Genomic DNA, 23545 nt, shown 5'->3' with positions numbered 1-23545 from the left:
TTAACATGCTCATCAAGTGGGTTTGGCTCAGATAGAACGTTGGCTCCAGGACTGGAGTCCCAGGTTTGATTCTGGTCAAGGGCACATTCTTTGGTTGTAGGCTTGTTCCCTGATCCTGGAGGCAACCGATTGATGTGTCTTTCTAACAGTGATGTTTCTCTCTTTGTCTCTTCCTCCTTCCTTCCACTCTCTAAAAATTAATGGAGCCCTGTCCAGTTTGGCTCAGTAGATAGAGCGTCGGCCTATGGACTGAAAAGTCCCCAGTTGATTCTGGTCCGGGGCTCATGCCTGGGTTGTGGGCTCAATTTCTAGTAGGGGGGCATGCAGGAGAGCCAATCAATGATTCTCTCTGATATTTCTATCTCTCTTTCCCTCTCCCTTTCTCTCTGAAATATATATATATATAAACACACAACAACAATGGAAAACTATCCTCAGGTGAGGATTAACAAAAGCCACCTCACAAGATTAGATAAACTTTTGGGTTCTTTCAGTTTTAACATGCTATGAATTGGATACACTGAATTTAATTTCATAAATATAATTATTTATAAAAGCTTTTTATTTTATTTTTTGTTTTCAGTCTCAAAAACATAAATATAAAGTCCTTTTTCGGGAACCAGACACATGGTGGAAGTTCAGACCAAAGGAACTTGCAAGGTAAAATTTGGAGACTACTTACTATATTTTTTATTTCATGACAGTGATAGAAAATCTATTGAAAATTTTCTCCCTTATGAATAATGAATGAAATAAAATGGATTAGATTGCAGGTTAGCCATTTAAAAATTGATAACAAATTTTACATAACAAAAAGCATATGGGCTTTTTATTCAATATGAAGAATTTGCATCTTTTTGTTACTACAATTGAGTTAATTAATAGAAAAATTCCAGTTGTCCATATATAGACAATTCTTTAATACTTACTAATAATATGACGTCATTATCTGAAACTAGAACAGATGCTAAAGTTTGGGAGGAACAAATTATTGTAGCTGCCTAGTGACTTAGAATACTGCAAGGAAGTGAGGAGACATAGATGAAAAGGTAGCAAATGCCCAGCTGTTCAGTTGTCCCGGTATTTCACCTCCCCCTTTCTTTCTTTGGTTGTTTGACTTGAATAAAAATGTTACTCGGACAAGGACAGACAACATATTTTTCTTTGTGCTCTATACTTCCTCTGATAGCCCTAATTTAGTTTAGTCAGGCTCTCTTGGCAATTCTAATTAATTCAATACTAACTAAAGGACAACCTAATTTTAGTGTATTCACAGTGTTGAGCAACTATTCAAAAAGAAACCCAGAACCTGCTATCAGTCACTTCCAATTCCCTTCTCCTTTTGGTAGCCACTAATTTGTTTTTCTTTCTCTGAGGATTTGTCTATTCTGGATTTTGCATATAAATGAAATCCTACAATATGTGGCCTTTTGTATCTGGCATCTTTCACTTAGTTTAATGGTTCAAGGTTCATCCATGTAGAATAGACCAGTACTTTATTCCTTTTTATTCTTTTAATATATTATCTGTATAAATGAGTGAGATTAACCTACAGATTTTTCTTCCTTGCCCTGCCTTGCCTGACTTTGGTATCATAACTAATTTCATAAAATTACTTGGGAAGTATTTCTTCTTTTTCTCTTTTATGAGTTTATGAAAGTTTGATTATTTGATAGAATTTACTTACGGAACTATCTGGATCTGGTGTTTTCTTTCTGAGAAGGTTCAGTTGAAATTTTTCCATTACACCAAAACTTTCTAATTTATTAAGACTTTATTAAAATAATTACCTTACCATTTAACCTCTGCTGTATCTATAGTTAAGTTCCCCTTTTCATCTTAATATGTTTATGTGTATCTTCCTTCTTTTTTCTTGATTATTCTCACCAGAGATCAGACTTTATTAGCCTTTTCAAATAACTCTGCTTGATTGATCTATTATGTTGTTTTATGTTTAATTTTTTATATTTCTGCTTCTCTTTTATTCTATCTTCGCTTTTCAAAAAGTTTATTTTGCTTTGTATATTCTTTTATTTAAAAAAAATCTTTAAAATTTAGGTCACTTTGTAATATAATTTGGTTCTATAAATTTCACTAGGTACTATGTTAGCTGCTCCCAGAATTTTAATCATTTGTTTTGTAATTTATATTATGACTAATTTTATTCTTTAGCCCCTGGGTTATTTAGAACTATGCTTTTAAATTTCTGAACAGATGGTTTTTAAATTTATCTTTAAAAAAATTGGTTTTTAACTTTAGTAGGTAAGGTTATGCAGTTTGTGTGATACCAATTACCTGATATTTTAAAAAATGTATTTATGGTCTAGTTCATTGTAAGTTTCTAAATAAATGTTTTTTATTTGCTTGATAATGTATACTGTTTATGGTGTGTTAATATATTATTATTCTGTTGTTCACATCTTCCATAGCTTTATTTATTTTAAAAATTTTGCTTGATGGATGAATATGAGGAAATCTCTGTGAGAGAGGTGTGTTGAAATCTCTCTGTATTGTGTTGAATATATTAGTTTCTCCCTATAACTTTGCCTATTTTTCACTCTATATATTTTGAGGATGTATTTTGAAGTGTATAGAAGCTTAAGATTTTTATATACCTCTGGTTCATTGAATATTTTATCTTTGTCTAGCCATTTTCTCTTTTTCTTAATTTTTGTTATAAAATCTAATTTGTCTACTACTAATAGAATTTGTTATATTTGAGAGTTATTTCTTTTTCTATACTTTCATTTTCAACCTTTCAGTATTTTTGTTTTTAGGTATATTTCTTGGAACCAGTATGGTTGGGTTTTTAATAAAATCACTCTATTTTTGGATTTTAATTGATTAAGCTTAGTTCTTTTATGGTTATTTATTTTTATATAATTGGTCTTGCTTCTTAGTGTCTCTGATTTATATTTATCTCACCTTTTCTGTGATTGTTTTATCTTCTATCACAAAAAATTATATATTTGAAAAAATTTTCCTATCATGCTTATTTTTTTATTGAATGCAAATTTTCTTATTCAGTTTTTTCTTGTGTGCTAATTTGGAAATTTTATGTACTTTTTTATTTTTCTAGTGTTACATTAAAAATTTTATCATGCAAATTTTAAAGTTGAAGCATTTCCTTAGCTTTACTCCTCTAAATATTTTAACTCTAATACACTTACATGCTGTGAATACCTCTCTTCCATCTTCCATCTTACATTATCCAGAATGTACAGATACTGTTTATTTTTACTCATGGAGTTATCACTTTGTGCTTAATTTTTCTTTCACTATAGATCTTTCATCTGGGAATTTCCTTTTGCCTGACATTGATCTTTAAGGATTTTCTTTACACTGTAGGACTGCTTTATGTCACACTTTTTTTTTTTTTTTTTTAAATAATCTAAAAATCCTATTATTGTCCTCATTCTTTTAAAGTACTTTTGCTATTGTGTAAATTCTAGCTGGACAGTTTCTGTTATTGAAGATTACATTTAACTCTCTTTGACTTCCATTTTTGTTGTAAAGTTAGTTGTAATTTTAATTTCTTTGTAGGTGACTTTTTGTTTTTAATTTCTGGTTGCTTTTGATATCATCTCTTTATCTTTGAATGACCATTTTGAAACTCTGTTTCTAGTTGTGGATTTCTTATTATTTATCTTTTATGGGATTTGTTGGACTTCTGAGATCACGGGCTTGATTTTTTTCATCAGTTCTGGAAAATTCAAAGCCATTTTTCTTTAAATCGCTTCTGTCCCATGTACTCTCATTTCTCTTTCTGGGACTTGGATTAAACATATACTAGACCTTTTTGCTCTGACCTCAATGTCTATGTCTCTTAACTTTCCTTTCATATTTTCTCTGTGCTTCTCTGTGATCTGAAACCAGACAGGATTGAGGTAGGTAAATATGAAAGCCAGATTTGCCAGGCGGCAAATGCTAATATTATTAGCTTGGGATCCGCCTAAGCCTTGGACCCAACCTTAGACAGGAGAGATGCAGTAAGATGCTTTCTTTAAGTAAGACTAAAGCATACGGTCCTGGAAGATGCCAATTCAGATGCTGTATGAATGAAAGCATTCCCAGGTTAAGCCTAAAGATCCCAATATGTTAGTTTCCATTAAATATAAACTCATAAACAAAAACACACAAAGAAATAAACCATCATGAGTTAAGTCACAACTATAACAAACTTCATATTTGGACATCTGAGATTTTAAGTATTAGGAATTTTTTTCTTTGAACTTAAGATGTATTAAAATGTATGTTTGCTTTAATTTTGTTAGGTTTCAGTTTTTTGCAGCAGGAGGGTCCTTTGGAACATCTAGTTTGGAATTTTTTTACTCACTATTTAATAGTAATTAAAATCTTGAAATGATGGTCATATTCCTATGAGATTTTTTTTAAGAGCTTGAGAATAACTTCTAAAGTTATTAGGATCTATGCATTTTTTCCAAGTTGATAAAGGATATTTGGAACAAGATTAAATGGAATGATTAATAAAATGAAAATTTAAGAAATCCTGAATAAAATGAAAATTAGATTTAAAGTAATATATATTATTTTCATAATCAGCTTTGTTATTTTTATACATTATAAATATTGTTTTTTTTATGACATTATTTGTTCTGATTGTTTTAAAAGCTTAATTTCCCTTATCTTTATCTTTTTCTCCTCTGGATTTTTAAGGCGTAATATTCATGGGGTAAGCAAAGAAAAAATAACAAGAATGTTGGAACACTACCAACGTTTTGTTTCAGTGCCAATAATCATGAGTTCTTCAATGCCAGAAAAAATTGAACGTGTTGAGTTATGTGCATATTCGCCTGAGGACCGAAGTTCTAGGTAGGTTCAAGTCCCTATGTACAAATTTTCTATTTAAAACATGATTAAAAAAATTATATTGTGAAATCACTGTCAGATAATTTGTATAGCTTATATATACTTTTACCTGAAGCAAGATCTATATTATTAGCAGGGAAAATAAAAGTTTGAGTGATGATGTGAGAGGTTTTTCATTGTCTGGGGGTTTTGTGGGGCCATGTAATTCATGCATGGTTAGGATCCCTAGGCCTGGTGGGCGGTAAGGATTGATTGAGGCCTTTTGGCTGTTGACCAGGGCCTGCCTTCCAGCTGCTGTCTGGGACCTCCCTTCCCTGGCTGCTGGCTGGGGTCTTCATTTGTTCCATGCTGCACCCTTGTGCTCAGCACACATCATAGTGAGTGATCGAACTCCCAGGCTCCTGGTCGAACTCCCGAGGAGACACTTTGTGTATTAGCCTTTTATATCCTATATAGTAAAAGGGTAATATGCAAATAGACCAAGCGGCAGAACAGCTGAACAACAAATCAAAACATAATATGGTAATGATATGCTAAGGATGCTCAACCACTGGGTATGACATGCACTGACCACCAGGGGCATACAGTTGACAAGTGGACCAGTTGCTATGACATGCACTGACCACCAGGAGGCACATGATCCAACAGGTAGGTTAGCTTGCTGCTGGGGTCTGGCTGATCGGGACTGAGTGAGATGGGCCAGATATGCTTCGGAGCTCTCCCGTGATTCCTCCCTAGCCCAATTTTGGGTCCTTCAGCCTGGCCTATGTCCTCTCACAATCCAGGACCCCACAGGGGATGTCAGAGAGCCGGTTTCAGCCCAATCCCACAGGCCACTCCCTTTGGGAGGGTGCCAGACTCAGGGCTCATGGCTGGCAAGCCCAGCAGTGCAAGCCTCTCGATTGGGACTGATTGGGCAAGAGCCTGTGACAGCACAGTGAGGCCGGGATGAGCTTGAGCGGCAGGTAGGAGCTGCAGGTGGCATTGGACTCCTGGTTTTGGCCAGTCTCTGCAGGCCACTGAGAGGGACCCCACTGGTGCATGAATTAGTGCTGTCATGCTAGTATAGTAAAAATTAAAAAAAAAAAAAACATGTTTTTATTGATTTCAGAGAGAAAGGGAGAGAGAGAGAGAAAAATGAAAGAGAATTATGAGAATCATTGATTGGCTGCCTAATGCACGCCCCCTACTGGGAATTGAGCCCACAACCTAGGCGTGTGCTCTTGACTGGAATTGAACCTTCAGTCCCGAGGCTGATGGTCTATCCACTGAGCGAAACTGGCTAGGGTGTAAAAATTAATTATTAGTGGTATAATTTTACTAAGTAATGCAAATCATAGACTTTTTAATTATTGATTTTTAGAGAGGAAAGAAGGGGGGAGAGAGACACACAGACATTGATGTAAGATACATCTATCACTTGCCTCTCATATGGACTCTGATTGGGTATCAAACTCACAACGTAGGTGTGTGTTCTGACTGGGAATCAGTCCTACAACCTGGTGCATGAGACTATGCTTCAACCAACTGAGCCTGGGCCAAGTCATAGCCTTTGGAAAATTTGTAATCCAGGATAGTACTGATTCTGTGAAAAATTTAAAACACATAAACAATTGATTATATGAGTAAAGAAGGACTATATATATATATATATATATATATATATATATATTTAAATATATTGATTTTTTTACAGAGAGGAAGAGAGAGGGATAGAGAGTTAGAAACATTGATGAGAGAGACTCATCGATCAGTTGCCTCTTGCACACCTCTTACTGGGGATGTGCCCGCAACCAAGGTACATGCCCTTGACCGGAATCGAACTCTGGGCCTTTCAGTCCACAGGCTGACACTCTATCCAATGAACCAAACCGGTTTCGGCAAGAAGAACTTTATATATAGAGGTCTGAATTGTCCATATTTTATGATTGTAATGGACAGAGAGATTCTATTAAAAAGAAGTTGGGAATTGGGAAGGGAAAATTCATAAATTCCTTTTCATTGAGGTGTTGCAAACTGGTGAAGAACATGGATTCTTGAGCCTTATTTCCTGGCTTCCACCCCATATTTTATAATATGTAACTATACAATCTTTCCATTCTTCATTTCTTCATTTCTAAAATGGTAAAACAACACTTTACTCGTAGGATTTCATAAGGATTATTAATTAACACTTGTAAAGGACTTAGATTAGAATAGCATTTGGCATATAGGAAACTCAATCTAGATGTGATTTTAGTAGGAAGGCTTTATGGGAAAGGTGAGACTTTGAGAGCTCCTGGAGTAAAGAAAGGAAGGTTGACAAATTGATAAGGAAAGTAATGATTAGGCAAAAGTGCTCTCTGGGTCTGAAGTTAACATTACGGATGGTTTTTTAAAAATCTCCACTGAAAGCTCTCTTCCCTATCTCTCATTTCTTTAACTGTGCAAATCATGTTGGTTGACTCTCTGTGATTTGTAAATGAAATTTAAACATTTTCCTCTGTAGCAAATGACAGGTAGGTGATATGGAGGCAGACCTAGTTTCACATTGTTAAGCTTAAAGAGGTAGGAAAAAGAAAACCAGGGAGGTTTGTCCTTTTTTGGAAACACATTTAGAAACATAACTTTAATATTTATGTATAATAAACAACTTAAAATCTCATATTACTCAATTAAAAAAAAAAGTTTTAGTGCTTCCTAGATGCCAAGCATTTTGCTAGGTTGGTTACAACAAAGGGATTTGTTCATAATGTCTTACAGAAAGACCAAGATTAGCTTTTATAATTTTAATGTATTATATTTCTAGAGCTTTTAGACTAAATAAATGTTACGTGTCTTTTCAGTTGAATGCTTTTTAAATTTAAAGTCACAATGTTAATAGTAGCATTAAGAGGCTTCCTTATAACCCTTTAAAAAAAATCTTACAGCCCAAAAGACAATGAAGACATTACCTCTGAAAAAGAAGAAAAAATCTTATCCTCACCTCTGAAGCATGTAGAGTTAATTGAAGAGAAGAAACTTGAAGTGACCAAAGAAGCTGTGTTACCTGAGACTGTCACATGTCTCCCTAGTGAAGATTTAAACAAAGGAAGTGATGTGAATCCTAACATTCAGAGTGCTTTGATTCAGGAAGTTCCAGACACATATTTTTCTAATTCTGAAAACAAAGTAGGAGTAACAGACAAAAGTGAAAATGAAAAGCAAGTAGAAATGGCTTCTGAAAAAGAATATAGTAAAACCGAAACAGATAGTTTTGCAGAGATATTGTCACCAAGTATTAGCTATGGTGAAAATAATCAAGAAGACTGTGATCTTTCAAATACTGTATCACTTCAGAATGAAAATTCTTCACCTGGTGAAATATTGGGAGAAAGTGCAGCAGTAAAGAAAAAAGCCGTTGGAAAACAAAAAAGCAAATCAACTTTAGAAAAGTCACCGAGTCATGAGCTATCAAACTTTGTTGGTGATTGGCCAGTTGATAAAACTATTGGTCAGAGGACAAAAAGGAACCGAAAAATGGAAAAGGCTTCATCTGTACAAAATGACAAAAACTATAATTGTCCTTCATCATGCAAAGTATTAGATAATGGTCTGTCTGGGAGTATGGGCAATACCCAGCAACCAGGATGTCCACATGAAAGTGTAGAGGATGACAAGTCACAATGTGATGATGCTTCCGAAGCTTTTAGTAGCTGTCACTATGATGCTTACAAAAATACTGAAACAAATTCATTTAACATCGCGGGCGACTGGCCTTCATCTGATTCTTTAGCTCAGAGAGAGCACAGATCAAAAACGCCAAAGGCTGCTTTAAATGAACCCAGCCTAGAATTTGCAACTAATGACATTATGAGTGAAATATCATACACAGCACATGAAGCCTATTGGGGCACAAGCCCTGAAGAACTAAAAACGTTAGGTAGTAGTATTCTAGGAAGTTCTGAAATGCTATCTAGTGAAATGACCTGTGAGAATAAGACTTGTCCAAATACAATGATTCATGGGCAACAATCATTGTCTCTTACTTTTACCAATAGTGTTCCAGCTACTCCTGGTGTAGTAGGAGCACAGACTTTAGCTGAATTTCCAGAGGGAGAGCCTAAAGAAGCCCCTGGAGTAGAAGTAGGCATGTGTACCCAGACAGAACCACGGGATTTTAATCTCTTATGGAAAATAGAAAAGAATAAAATTAGTGTTTCAGATTCTATGAGAGTATTAACAGGAAGATTAGATGGATTTAAACCAAAAGCTTTCAATATTAATACAAACTTAGATATTCAAGAAACAATTCCCTATCGGGTAATGCATGATAAAAGCACATTTGTTGAAGAAAGTGAGCTTACCAGCGCTGATGAATCTGAAAATCTTGATGTTCTTTGTAAACTATTTGGATCTTTTTCATTAGAAGCCCTAAAAGATTTATATGAGAGGTGTAACAAAGATATTATTTGGGCCACAAGCCTTTTGTTGGACTCTGAAACAAAATTATGTGAGGATACTGAATCTGAGAATATCCAAAATTCATATGATGAAACACAAATTGGGCCATTTTCTCAAGGACTTAATTTGAAGGAAATTATTGGCCAAAGAGGAACCTTGGAAGATTCTAATTCTATGCCAGAATTTAGCCATGAGATTGATATCACTGACATCAATGCACAGTCTATCTGTGATCCAGAAAAGGGAAACTCAGAGCAGGCAGAAATAAGAGCTACAACTACTGAAAAATCTGGATTAATAAGTCTATTTCCTAATGGCACCATGGATCTAAAGAATACTAATGAAGTACTTCCTAATAGTCAGGCAGAACTTCCAGTTGAACATAATATTAACCAGTCGTTTTCAGGAGCTGTAAAAGCTACTCCTGCTCAAGATTGGGGTGAAATGGAGAAGACTCTAGAATTTACAGAAATTGGAGACAGTATGCATTCTTCTTTGAATTTGTCTGATATTTTAAACTCTGTATCGAGCACTTCAAATCTTGAGTTAAATGAAGAAATTTATTTTCCTGACTCTTGTGAAATAAAAAAACATGGAAATCTTCCAAAGGACTATATAAAATTTCTAAACACAGAAGAATTTATGAGTGAAGATGAACAGGAAATGGAAAGAATTCTAATGACGGGGAGTACTTTGCCAGCTGGAGTTAGTGAGGAAGATAAGACGGAGATGTTGAATCCCACAGCAGCGATGACCAAATCTCTTACCATAGACTGTCTGGAACTGGCATTACCCCCTGAACTGGCTTTTCAGCTTAATGAATTATTCGGCCCTGTTGGTATTGATTCAGGTAAAGAAAAAGTAAATTAGCTTATGATTCTTTATATGAATAGAATATATAGAGCTTTATTTCAATTCAAAAATTATTTCATATGTTAATTGAAATATAAAAGTAATTTATGTTGTCTACCATATTTTCTTTTATTGTGAGAGGAAGAGAGAGAGGGGCAGACAGACAGACAGAAGACAGACATTGATGTGAGAGAAATATTGCTAGGTTGCCTCCTGTATGTGCCCTGACTGGAGATTGAACCTACAACCTGGGTATGTGCCTTGACCAGGAATCGAACCTGCTACCCTTTGATGCACAGGACAGTGCTCAACCAACTGAGCCACACTGGCCAGGGCATTCTACCTTCTTTTTGATACTGTATTTGTAGAGGATTTAAAAAATGTAATTTGAAGAAATAGTATTTATCCCGTGCATATATTTGAAAGTTTTCTCTGATACTTAATGCATACCTATTAACACAAATGAACCTTTATTAACCCTTAGGTGGTACTTTAGATACATATAAGGCAAGATTAATTTCTTAGAACACACTTATTGAAAAGTCTCAACTAATGGAAATGATTAAATAAATTTTAGATTAATGGACACGAATAACAAATATGAAAAAAATGACATTAAATAAACAAAAATATTCCAAGAGAACTAGAAACATAGGTTAATAATTGACACAAATTAGTATTATGATACATAAAGTGGTTGAGTGTGTGTTCTGCAAATACATGAGTAATGATTATAATTTTCTTTTTTTTCTTTACAAGGGTCGCTAACAGTTGAGGATTGTGTGGTTCACATAGATCTGAATCTGGCTAAAGTGATTCATGAGAAATGGAAAGAATCTGTAATGGTTGGTAGGCTTCTTTTTTTTTAATCCTCTAGTAGATTCTAGAGAGGTTGGGAGAGTGAGAGAAATAGTCATATGAGAGAGAAACATTGATCCATTATCTTTCCCCTCCACCTTACCCCTTATTCACCTCAAGCTGGGATCAAACCTGCAACCTAGTTATCTGCCCTGACCAGGATTTGAGCCTGCAACCTTTTGGTGTATGGAATGACACACCAACCAACTGAAACACCTGACCAGAGTTGTAGGCTTACTTTATTTTTATTTTTTAAAATATATTTTTATTGATGTCAGAGAGAGATAGAAACATCAGTGATGAGAGGGAATCATTGATTGTCTGCCTGCTGCATGCCTCCTTCTGGGAAGATTTCCATGTTGATTCTGGGAATCAAGCCTACTGTAACCCAGGCATGTGCCCTTGACCGGGATCAAACCTGGGACCCTTCAGTCTGTAGACAAATGCTCTACCCACTGAGCCAAACTGGCTAGGGCTGTAGTCTTATTTTTATAGAGCACTCCTTTTGTATTCATTTTGTCACCTTTGCTTTTCAATAAACTTTGTTATATGGAAGAGTTATGTTGAACTTCGACTTTAAGAGAGAATACATTTTTATAATTTAAAAGATTATTGATTCCTCCCACCCCAAGTAATTTAGATTATTTCTAGACTCACTATATTATGTAATTAATGATGAAGCTCAATATGTTGATTTTTTTTCTTTTTAATGGAAAAAGTCATAGTTTTTACTTCCTAAATTAAAGACTTGCAGTACTGACTGATTAAATACAGCATAAGAGCTCTATAAGTGGAAAAAAATATATAGCTGTAGTCATACTTTATAATTTTATTTACCTAATTTTATTGTATACTAGAGGCCCGGTGAATGAAAATTTTTGCACTTGGGGGGGGTCCCTTAACCCACCCTGCACCCTCTTGCAGTCCAGGACCCCTTGGGGGATGTCTACTGCCAGTTTAGGTTCGCTCTTGGGGGGGAATCGGGCCTAAGCTGGCAGTCAGACATCCCTCTGGCACCCTGGGAGCCCTCGGGGGATGTCCGACTGTGGCTTAGGCCTGCTCCCTGTGGGAAGTGGGTCTAAGCTGTTAGTCGGACATCCTTAGTGTTGCCATGAGGCGGGAGAGGCTCCCACCACCGCTGCTGCACTGGCCTGCCCTGAGCCGGCTTCTGGCTGAGCGGCACTCCTATGGAAGTGCACTGACCACCAGGGGCCAGTTTCTGCATTAAGCCTCTGCTTCCTGGTGGTCAGTATGTGTCATAGCCACCCGTTGTTCCCGGTCGTTCTGTCAATAGGGTCAATTGGTATATTACCCTTTTATTATATAAGATTTGGATTTTAGCAAGAACAATTAACAATTTTATAAGGAGAGATTATTTCTAGAGAAAAATGATATAATCTTTTTTTTCTAATGCACTTTCCTTTGCCAATCTTTGTTCTGTGTTTGTATTTAGGAGCGACAAAGACAAGAAGAGGTTTCCTGTGGCAAATTAATGGGAGGTAAAAGCACTTATCTTTTACTTCTAATGATCTTGTCTTGACATTGAACTTGGTGTGTGTATGTGTGTATGAATTGTAACTCATTTTAAGCATATTTTCATAAATTACCCAATAATTTGGATTTGCAAGTAAAAGTTCTTTAAAAATTGTCTTATTTTCATTATGAAGAAAACACACACCCTGTAATACAATTCAGCTGTGAGTGCTAAATTGTATTCATGAGTGCTGTGAAACATGTAAGGTTTTTCTCTAATATATATATAGTCAAGGTGTTTCCCGTTAAGATTTGCTCTGAATGAAAGAAAACTGTTCTGGTCTGAGAGCAATAAAAGTGTTCATGTGTTTGAGAGCATTGTTGAAATATTAGTTGCCTATTAAAAATTTTTTTTGATGTTACTACCGTGTTTCCCCGAAAATAAGACATCCTCCGAAAATAAGACCTAACGCATGGAAAGATAAGACATCCCCTGAAAATAAGACCTAGCGCAACTTTGGGAGAAAAAATTAATATAAGATACTGTCTTATTTTTGGGGAAACAGGGTATTACTTGAGCACAAAAGTCAGCCTGCTCTTTTAGGTACATCTGCCAAATTGAAAATATTTGATTCTAGACTTCTCTTTGATAGCATTGTCCTCAGTGATTAGTACAGGTTGGCAGACCTGATAATAAGGGTCTTCCTTTTGTGTATGAGTTCCTCATATACTTGTTTTGTTCACTCTACGCTGGGACTGCAAGTTAAAGATTCTTAGGATGTACTTGTGTTGTAGCTTCAAGAGCTAAAGCTGTTTGAGAACTAGAGGTGCCGAAAGGGTATCCAGAGTTGTATGAATGAAAGTATTGACTGTTTTTTTCACTTTCCAAGAAAGCAAAAGAAGGTATCAGAACGTGCTGCTATCCCTTAGAATAGTTACACATTGTTGTGAACTTCTTAGGGTGTTCAGTTCCTTTCTTTTGTTGAATGTTGAATATCATTTGCTCAATATTTATTGGATGCCTCCAGGGGATTGGTTACAGATTTGCCCAAATATTGATGTTTCAGTCCTTGGAGTGACTGGACAGAACTGACCAGAGCTGCTCTCGGTGATCATTTGAGTTGGCTGCAACTTCCTGTGTTTACTGTTGTATATGTCACTGTTTACTGTGTGTTGATATGGTATGGAAAAGAGTGGGAAGCGCTGAGTTGATTTTTAGTGATACCTAGTCATGCTCATTTGAAATATTCCTTTGTGTACACGTCATTTCTTGCTTGCTTCATAACTATATGAAGACGTATTTTGAAACTTCAGAATTGCTTTATATTTAAAAGCTAAAAGTGAAAAAAAGTTTCCCCTGGGTCTCTCTGAGGTAAATATAACAGAGTATAATGTTTAATTTGTATGTTTTTTGTTGAGGGACTGACAATATTTATACTGCTTTTGTAGATCCTTCCCTGGTTGGGCATATTGGTCTTGATAATACTGAACAAAAGTCATCTCAAAGAACAGGCAAAAAATTACCGAAGACTTTAGCAACATCTGAAATGCTACCCTTACTGGATCATTGGAATACTCAAACTAAAAAAGTATCACTCAGAGAAATAATGTCAGAAGAAATTGCCTTACAGGAAAAGCAGGATTTGGTATGAGTTAGTATAAATATTAAGCTTTTGTCTCTGACTCTATGTTGATCATGTATGTTTACTTTGTGATTTTCATTTGATTATATATTTCCTAGTCTGGAATTTGTATTTAACTTGACTGCCCTTAATGTTTAAATTGAAAAATGTTTTATTTTATTTTTTTAAATTAAATTATCTGTGTACATATCTTACCATTGCGCCTCTCCCAAATATACCCTCCCTCCCCAGAGTTTTGTGTCCATTGGTTGTATTTATATGCATGTATACAAGTCCTTTGGTTGATCTCTTATCTCCCCCATATCTCCCTACCCTCCCTGCTGTAATTTGATAAGTCTGTTTGTTGCTTTACTGTCTCTATATCTATCTTTTGGTTCATCAGTTTATAATGTTCTTTATTATCCATAAATGAGTGAGGTCATGTGGTGTTTCTCTTTCATTGACTGGCTTATTTCACTAAGCATGATATTCTCCAATTCCATCCAGGTTGCTGCAAATGATAAGAATTCCTTTTTTATGGCAGCATAGTATTCCATTGTATAGATATACCATAGTTTTTTTATCCAATCATCTGCTGACGGGCACCTAGGCTGTTTCCAAATCCTAGCTATTGTAGATTGTGCTGCTATGAAGGGGTGCATATATCCTTTCTGATTGGTGTTTCTAGTTTCTGGGATATATTCCTAGGAGTAGGATTACTGGGTCAAATGGGAGTCCCATTTTCAGGTTTTTGAGGAAACTCGATACTGTTCTCCACAGTTGTTGCACCAGTCTGCATTTCCACCAGCAGTGCACGAGAGTTCCTTTTTCTCTGCAACCTTGCCAACACTTGTCGTTTATTGATTTGTTGATGTTGGCCATGCTGACAGGTGTGAGTGATAAATGTTTTAAACATAGTTGAAAGCAGGAGTTTTTTACTTCTGGGAAATTAATTGATATTCTACATCAATAAACTAATCTGTATTAAATTATGTTGCTTTAGATTTAATTTTTCAGGTGCTTTAGCTGCATATTTCTTGGCTTTTAAATATTTATGCAATTTTTAAATTCTAGAAACATGAATGAGATCATATATATATATATATATATATAATCCTTTTCGACCATCTGACTAGTAGCTGTGTTGCGCACTGACCATTGGGGCAGATACTCAACTCAAGAGCTGCTGAGCTGCTGTGACTTGGCAGCCGTGTTTCTTGGGAGACCACCTGGTACCAGAGATGAGGGAGCCTGATTCTGGGTGTGTCACCCGAGAATCACCCTCTTGCAATCTGGGACCCCTTGGCAAATGTTGGAGAGCTTGTTTTGGCCAGATCCCTACAGGCCAAGCCGAGGGACCCTCCTGTATACTGGTCCTCTAGTTTAAAGATAATTTCATTCATATATTAGTAATAAGAAATGTGTGTCTGGCTTTTAAAGATGTTTACCTCTGGAACAAAATTTTTTACAGAATGTTTTAGAAATTTAACAATTTGAATTAAAAATTTAAGTACCCTTATCTAACTTTTCAATTAAACAAATTCAAACAGAAACTTCATATCATCTTGAACTTTGTTTTTGTTCCTTATTCAGTGTGTCTAATTATATGAAACTAGAAGTGAATTTTGTTTCCTTTTATTGTTCTTAGCCTTTTTTGGAATTCTGAAAATTAGTATTAGAGAATTTCTAGATCAGAAGAGGAAAGACCCTAAAAGCCATTTAGTCCTGTTTTCAAGGAAAAAAATAACTCCTAGCTGGTGAACTTAACACTTTTCTCTCTTATTCATTTTACTGTTCAAAGGAACACCTTTATATTTGGTTGAAATACATAGAATTGGGGCATAAGAAGAATGATGGGGTTCCTTTACCTTTATATTTACTTTCTCTAATTATGTTGTTAATTAAATTGGAAATGTGCAAGCATTTCCATCTTCACATGTTATATAATCCAAGAAACAGTCTCTTTAGTAGGATCTTATAATTTAGTGTTTTTTCATATATCCTAGCTTATTTATGTAATAAATTAGATAGACTATTTTAAAAAATAGGGAAGCCTAGAACTTAAGCCCAAATGGTGTTATACTTTTTGTTGAAATATAATTTTCCACTGCTAAAACTTGTTTCCACTGTTTTAACCTGCCTCTTAATCTCTCAATATAATAGCGACCAATTGAACATCTTTGACTTCCCAACTTAATGCACTGTTTTTCCTATCAGTATTTTTTGCTTGTCTTGTCTGGGTTGTGTAATAGAAACTATATGCTTTGGTCCCAAGGTAAAACATCCAATAAGAGAATTTTGTGATGCTTTATCCTCATTTTTTTTATCCCCAAAGGAGGAATATACTTTTTTTTTAAAGCAAAGACTATAAAATAAACTTAAGATGTAATGTATGGAAAGAATAATTAATTGTAAGATGATTAATAGTACAAGTTTTAATTTCTTTGAATTTGAAATTTTGAAACTCTATGGCCTGGTATATTGCTAATAAATCTGATCACTGAATATTTTATTGGCAATCTACCAGGCCCATAAAGTATAAGTTCAGATTATAATGCGTATTTTAAATAAAACATGAAATACTTTTAATTCTTGAGGTGTCTCTTTCTCAGGAGAAGTACTTCTTCTGAGCAACTCTGGGATATATGATGCTGTCAGCTTTACCAATCTGTTCTTTTACTGGTCAGATGGTCACCTCATGTGGTTCCTCTTTTATTATTTGATGTTATAAAAGGCCTAAATATGACTAGGTTTCAAAATCCAATTCTAGGATTGTTCTAGATTTACATAATTTTTATATTTGAGATTTTTCAGAATCACCTATGAAATTTGATAGGAGCATGTTTTTCAGACATTAGGATCTTTACAGCAAACAAAAATATTTAGTTATATCATAATGTCAACAAATTGTCCTAAAGTTAGAAATCACTTTAAGAATGTCTACTGTAATCCTAGGTTAGGATTAAAGTAGCACAATTTATAAAAATTCTTTTGGTTTAGCAATTTGAACAGGTCTAAATATGGCTGGTGAAAAGCAACAATTAGTAACAATTTTCATAGTTATTTTGAAGAAATAGATATGCTTGTGAAACTTTGAAAAATTGTGAAATTTAAGATATCCTGTCAACCTGAATTTGCAACTTATTTGTACATTGTCAGTTTCTGCCCATTGAGAATATGTTTTTGAGGACATTGTTGACAGCATCACACAGTGTTCCTTTTATGAGGATCCTTGGGAGAAATTTCTCTCAGGTCTCAGTACCAGAAAAAGCTGAACTTTTCCTGAGCAACTGGTTTGCTTTTATTTTATGGACACTGAGAATCTTTGTTTATAGGATTTTGTGGCATGCATTTACGAACTGATTTTACTTGCTAGCTTTATTTGTATTCTTACCTTTATTTTCTCTACTCTCTGATTTATTTATATCCTATTTATTTATATAGAAGATACCTTCATCCTCTTTTATATAATATGTTTGAATGTGTTGAGTGTGTATATGTGAGAGCATTTTTGTATATATTTATATATGCAAGCACACATATATATATGTGTGTGATTGTGTGTATATATACTTATGAGCAGCTTCAAATACTTTGTAAAACTGGGATATAGCCCTAAGCGGTTTGGCTCAATGGTTCAGCCTGCAGACTGAAAGGTCCCAGGTTCAATTCTGGTCAAGGGCATGTGCATTGGTTGCAAGCACATTCCCAGTAGGAGGTGTGCAGAAGGCAGATAATTGATGTTTCGTCAATACTTCTAATTCTATCCCTCTCCCTTACTCTATGTAAAAAATCAATAAAATATATTTTTAAAAAGGGATATAAATAGTGCAAGAATAGTTACATTACTAATTTTAGCCTTTAATCAGTGAAGAAAGTCTGTGGTTGCTTTTAAATTATTAGTCTTTTTGCAATAAAAGAACTATGCTTTTGGATCAGCATAATTAGTATTATAAATCCATTTTAAGGTTTTTTTTGTTTTGTTTTTGTTTTTAGAAAAGGGAGTCATTTATGTTTGAAAAAGATTGTGCCACTAAACTAAAGGAGAAGCAGCTCTTTAAGATATTTCCAGCCATTAACCAAAACTTTCTGGTGGACATTTTCAAAGACCACAAGTAAGTGCTAAAAGGATTATCTGTAGTTTCTACTGTGATGTCATTGAAAGCATATATTATACATTTTAATCTGATATTTTACTGATAATGAATGTAATATTGGTATATTATAAACCATTTAATGCAATGTACCTAATGTAGCAAGTGAGCAGTTTCTGGCAATTGTTTTATATACCTCCTCAATTTTTTTCACATGTAGCAATTATATGTACATGAGTACCTCTTTGCTTTTGTGTCTACAAACAAATATGTGCTTCACCAAAGAAGAGGTTGGCTTTATGTGCTATTTTGTAGTAGTTTTGCTGTATTTATTTTTCCTGTCTGTACTTAGTGATCTGCTCTTTTTTTTTTTTCTTTTTTTTTTAAGTCTACAGACTATTCCATAGTATTTATAAAGTGATTTCTTAAATTGTTATAATTTATGCATGCTCCTATTATGGACTTTTTGACTATGAGAAAATTGGAAACCATGTTGCTATACTGAGCATCCTTGAACAACATATATTTTTGTGTACATTGGTGAATGCTATTGTAGGCTGGTTCCTAAAAGTGAAATTTCTGGTTGAGAGTGTGTGCATTTAAAATTTTTACAGTTAATGCTAAATTTTTTTTGTTACAGGCTTTCTGCATTAGTTTACATGTTTCTGCCTGAAACATGTACTGATAGTGTAACCCACCTTAATAATAATAATCTTTACAATTTTTGCCATTTGGATGGGAAAAATACTGTTGTTTAAATATTTGTTTTTCTGATTATTAGTAAGGTTGAGTAATTTCACTCATTTCCTATCCTAATTGCTTGCTTTCTTTTTGTCTTTTTCTTTTTAATATATTTTATTGATTTTTTTACAGAGAGGAAGAGAGAGGGATAGAGAGTTAGAAACATCGATGAGAGAGAATCATTGACCAACTGCCTCTTGCACGCCCCCTACTGGGGATGTGCCCGCAACCAAGGTACATGCCCTTGACCTGAATCGAACCCAGGACCCTTCAGTCTGCAGGCCGACACTCTATCCACTGAGCCAAACCTGTTTCGGCTTGTCTGTTTTTCTTTTTGTTGTTTGCATTTCTATTTTTAAATTTTTTATTTATTGATTTGAGAGAGAGAAACATTGATTTGTTGTTTTATTTCTTTATGCCTTCATTGATTCTCGTATTTGCCCTGACCAAGGATTGAACCCGCAACTTTAGCATATTTGAACAACACTCTAACCAACGAAGTTACCTGGCCAGGGCCTGTAATTTTTTTTTCTAGATTTGCGAGAGCTCTTTCTATATTATTTATAGTAATTTTTGTCTGTTAACATAGATTATAATTGTTTTTTCTGCTATAATACTTATTAACCCAATAGCCACTTTGGTCATATACATATTTTATTTCTAATGTTTTATCAGAAAATATTTTTTTATTATTTCTGAGTTTTATGTCTTTTTTAGGAAGTCTGTTTTACATCCATTTAAAAAAATATATATTTTATTAATTTTTTACAGAGAGGAAGGGACAGAGATAGCTAGAAACGTCGATGAGAGAGTAACCAAGGTACATGCCCTTGACCGGAATCGAATCCGGGACCTTTCAGTCCGTAGACCGACACTCTACCGCTGAGCCAAACCAGCTTCATTCAGCTCTACACCCATTTTTATAAAAAATATTTTCTTGCTCTGGACAGGTGGCTCGGTTGGCTGGAGTGTTGTCCCATACATCAGAAAGTTGTGGGTTTGATTCCTGGTCAGGGCACATACTTAGGTTGCAGATTCGATTCCTAGTCAGATTATGGGTTCCATCCCTGGTTGAAGCTGATATGGGAGGCAACCAATCAATGTTTCTCATATTGATGTTTCTCTTCTTGTCTTCCTCTTTCTCTGAAGTCAATAAAAAGGGTCGGTTCAGTTACTGCAGTATATATTCCCGAGATGTAACTTTCTAGGGTTGTACCCTTCAAACAACATCAGTTAGTGGACACTGGCTTCCAGCTGCATAAATGGGTAAGCTGGGTGATTTTAAGGACTAGTTAGGATGTAGATAATTGCTGGTAGCTTCCAGGCCCTAAAAGCTCCTGTGTGTTGAGCATGTCTGAGACAACAAGATGAGAGAAATGTAAAGTGGAATTGGTGGTTCCAAATGATGCTCCTTCATGGGTTGTCTTTAATAAATTGAAGAATAGGAAAATAATCACATTATTTTAGATAACTAGTTATCACATTTCAAAAATATTTTTTCGTGCTTTAGTTCTTGACTATCTGGTCATTGGAAAAATCAGAGGTATTGTATAAATAATCTGAAATAATGAACAATATAAAAATCAGTTATAATTTGCTTTGGAGTGAGTTTCTTTAGATATTAGAACATGAGAATTTCAGATGTTTGTCAATTTCTAGAATTTCTTACTACAGATAATAAAATACCACCATGAAAATATGCCTGAATAATGTAGGGGTAAGAAGTAGGATAGTGTTTCACTTCTTCCTTTCTGTATCCCTGCTTAGATTTCTGTGACTAAAACCCTATTGTGTAAATAAAAAGTGAAATTCAACACAATAAAATATCACTTTAAAGATCTATTGTCTGTATTTGATATTTGAAGGATACTGAAACTATGTGTAAATCCAATAAGGGATTTAAGAAGTATTAAGTTATAAAATGAAAGATTTGTTATATATAACTAGAATAAAAGATCAGAAAATGAATTATCAATATATTCTTTTAATATTCATTTTTAAAAAATATATTTTTATTGATTTCAGAGAGTAAGAGAGAGGGAGAAGTAGACACATCAACAGTGAGAGAGAATCATTGATTGGCTACCTCCTGCATGGCTCCCACTAGGAATTGAGCCAACAACCTGAGCATGTACCTTGACCAGGAATCGAACCATGAACCATGACCTCCTGGTTCATAGGTTGATGCTCAACCACTGAGCTATGCTGGTTGGGCTATTATTCATTTTCTAAATCAGTTTTTGAGAACCTATACTTGGTAGATTCCCTCTGTCATCCTTGAGTCTTTGAGGTGCATGATGGGCATTTGCTATCTTTTTCTGAAATGTTTAAAGGATTGCTTATGTTAATGTTTTCACATAATGTTTATTTTTATCTATTGACATTATATTTGTACTTAAACTCTCTACAGCTATTCATTAGAACACACAGTGCAATTTTTAAACTGTGTTCTTGAAGGAGACCCTGTAAAAACAGTTGTAGCACAAGAGTTTGTTCACCAAAATGAGAATGCCACTTCTTATACTGGACAGAAGTCTAAGGAGAAAAAGGTATAGAATTGCTTATTTTTTACTATAATGATAAATGTATTTGAAAATATTATTGTTTTATAGAGATAATTTAATGATTATTACAATTTTGACTAGATTGGAAATTTAACCACCAATACCATATTTGGTTTAGAATGTTTTTTACTTAAAGTAATGAATTTATAGCTGATTATGATTTTTCCTTCAATGTCATTGTCATTGTGTACCACTAGCACACATGTGTCAAACACAGGGCCCGTGGGCCAAATCCGTCCCGCCAGGCCTTGCAATGTGGCCCGCACCGCGCTGTCATCACTGCACTCCGCTGCGTTTCCATCACAATGACATTTCGGCCCGCGATTTGGGCTGGATTTTAGATTTTGGCCCCTTCTCTGATTGAGTTCGACACCCCTACCTAGCACTTGAATTTCTGTAACTTTGTGTGTAGACTATACAATAGAGTATGGAGGCTTAATTGAATAGCAGTGGGATTGTAATATAGATGGGTCTTAGGCTGCAACTATGTGGGCAGAGATATTTAACCATTTGAGAAACTGCCAAACTTTCCCCCAAAGTGGCTATTTTACATTCCCACTGGCTGTGTATGAGGGTTACAATTTCTCCAAATTCTCTCTGATAACTTATTATTGTCAGTCTTTTTGATTATAGCCATCCTAGTGGGTGTAAAGTTGTTTTAAGGGTACCTGATAAGATACTAACACATGGAGATGGCATGAAGGAAGAAGTTTATTACATGCACAGTTCTCTACCAACAGGAGGTATGGCCCATCATCCAGGGCCATATGGGAAGCAGCAGGTTGGTCAGGAGCCAGAGGGAGTGTAGAAGGAAATATGGACAAGAGGCTTTTTTGTAGTTTCTGTGAGAAGGAATAGGCGAGGCAAGGTAAACAGACATAGGATTGGCTAGTTTGAATAATTTCTGTAGGCTTTGGGGCATAGGAACCATCCCTAGTTTTCTGGTACTTGGCCTGGGTGACTACAGTATGTTGGTGGTGGTCCAGAGGGTGAAGACTCCAAAATCCAAAAGGGAGTGATTGCAATGTGGACTCTAGATTGGTTGGTTTGCATATGTAAGTTGTACTAGCAGGTGAGTTATTTGTTAACCCCAGGGTTGGGGGTTGAGGGTTAGGGGGCTGTTTCTCCAAAGGTAGGCAGAACCCTAGTTGCCAAACAATCAGAATTCAGGAAATAAAAGATAGGGTTAACACAGAAGTGATTTCTCGTGATTTTGATTTTGATTTCCCTGATGACTGGTGACGTTGAACATCTCTTCATGTGCTTATTGGCCATTTGTGTATTTTCTTTAAAAAAATGTCTTATTCTTATCCTTTGTCCATTAAAAATTTAGATAAATTTATCTATCGATCTATCTATCTATCTATCTATCTATCTATCTATCTATATTATTGATATTTTACAGAGAGGAAGTGTGAGAGAGAGCTAGAAACATCGGTGAGAGAGAAACATCTACCAGCTGCCTCCTGCACACCTCCTACCAGGATGTGCCCGCAACCAATGTACATGCCCTTGACCGGAATCTAACCCGGGATCCTTCAGTCCGCAGACTGACGCTCCACCACTGAGCCCAACCAGTTTCGGCAATTAGAAAAAAATTTTTGAGGAGTTCTTCATATTAGATTCCAGTTCCTTATCAGCCAAGTAATTTGCAGAATTTTCTCCCATTCTGAGGGTTGTCTTCACTTTTTTGATGGTGTTCTTTAAATTTTGATGATTCATAATCTCTTTTCTTTTGTTGCTTGTACTTTTGGTGTTATGAAGATTTACACCTATGTTTTTTTAAGAGTCTTATAGTTTTAGTTTGCATTACTTTTAGGTCTTTGCTCTATTTTGAGTTAAATTTTGTACGTGGGTGAAGTAGGGGTCCATTTTCATTTTTTGCATGTTCATATCCATTTGTCATAGCATCACTTGTTGCAAAGATTGTTTTTTCCCAATGAATTTTCTCATCACTTTTTTTTCTTTTAATTTATATTTTATTGATTTTGTACAGAGAGGAAGGGAGAGATAGAGAGTTAGAAACATCGACGAGAGAGAGTCATCGATCAGCTGCCTCCTGCCCACCCCCTACTGGGGATATGCCCGC

At 35.1% G+C, this 23545-nt stretch overlaps 1 protein-coding gene across 11 annotated transcripts in view; it reads left to right on the top strand.

Annotated features, from left to right (window-relative positions):
• The window catches only part of N4BP2 (NEDD4 binding protein 2), a 74273-nt gene that overhangs the window by 31607 nt on the left and 19121 nt on the right, over nucleotides 1-23545 (top strand). For all 11 annotated transcript variants that reach the window (XM_036418072.2, XM_045573231.1, XM_045573224.1 and 8 more), the window contains 8 exons: nucleotides 584-660; nucleotides 4678-4833; nucleotides 7740-10102; nucleotides 10864-10949; nucleotides 12416-12461; nucleotides 13885-14081; nucleotides 18054-18172; nucleotides 21303-21441. In XM_036418072.2, the coding sequence (XP_036273965.1) occupies nucleotides 584-660; nucleotides 4678-4833; nucleotides 7740-10102; nucleotides 10864-10949; nucleotides 12416-12461; nucleotides 13885-14081; nucleotides 18054-18172; nucleotides 21303-21441 (3183 nt within the window). The remainder of the gene's footprint in view (nucleotides 1-583; nucleotides 661-4677; nucleotides 4834-7739; nucleotides 10103-10863; nucleotides 10950-12415; nucleotides 12462-13884; nucleotides 14082-18053; nucleotides 18173-21302; nucleotides 21442-23545) is intronic.

Source organism: Pipistrellus kuhlii, unplaced genomic scaffold, assembly GCF_014108245.1.
Source record: "Pipistrellus kuhlii isolate mPipKuh1 unplaced genomic scaffold, mPipKuh1.p scaffold_m20_p_1, whole genome shotgun sequence".
In the NCBI taxonomy this organism is placed as follows: Eukaryota; Metazoa; Chordata; class Mammalia; order Chiroptera; family Vespertilionidae; genus Pipistrellus; species Pipistrellus kuhlii.
This window is presented reverse-complemented; position numbering and strand designations above follow the sequence as displayed.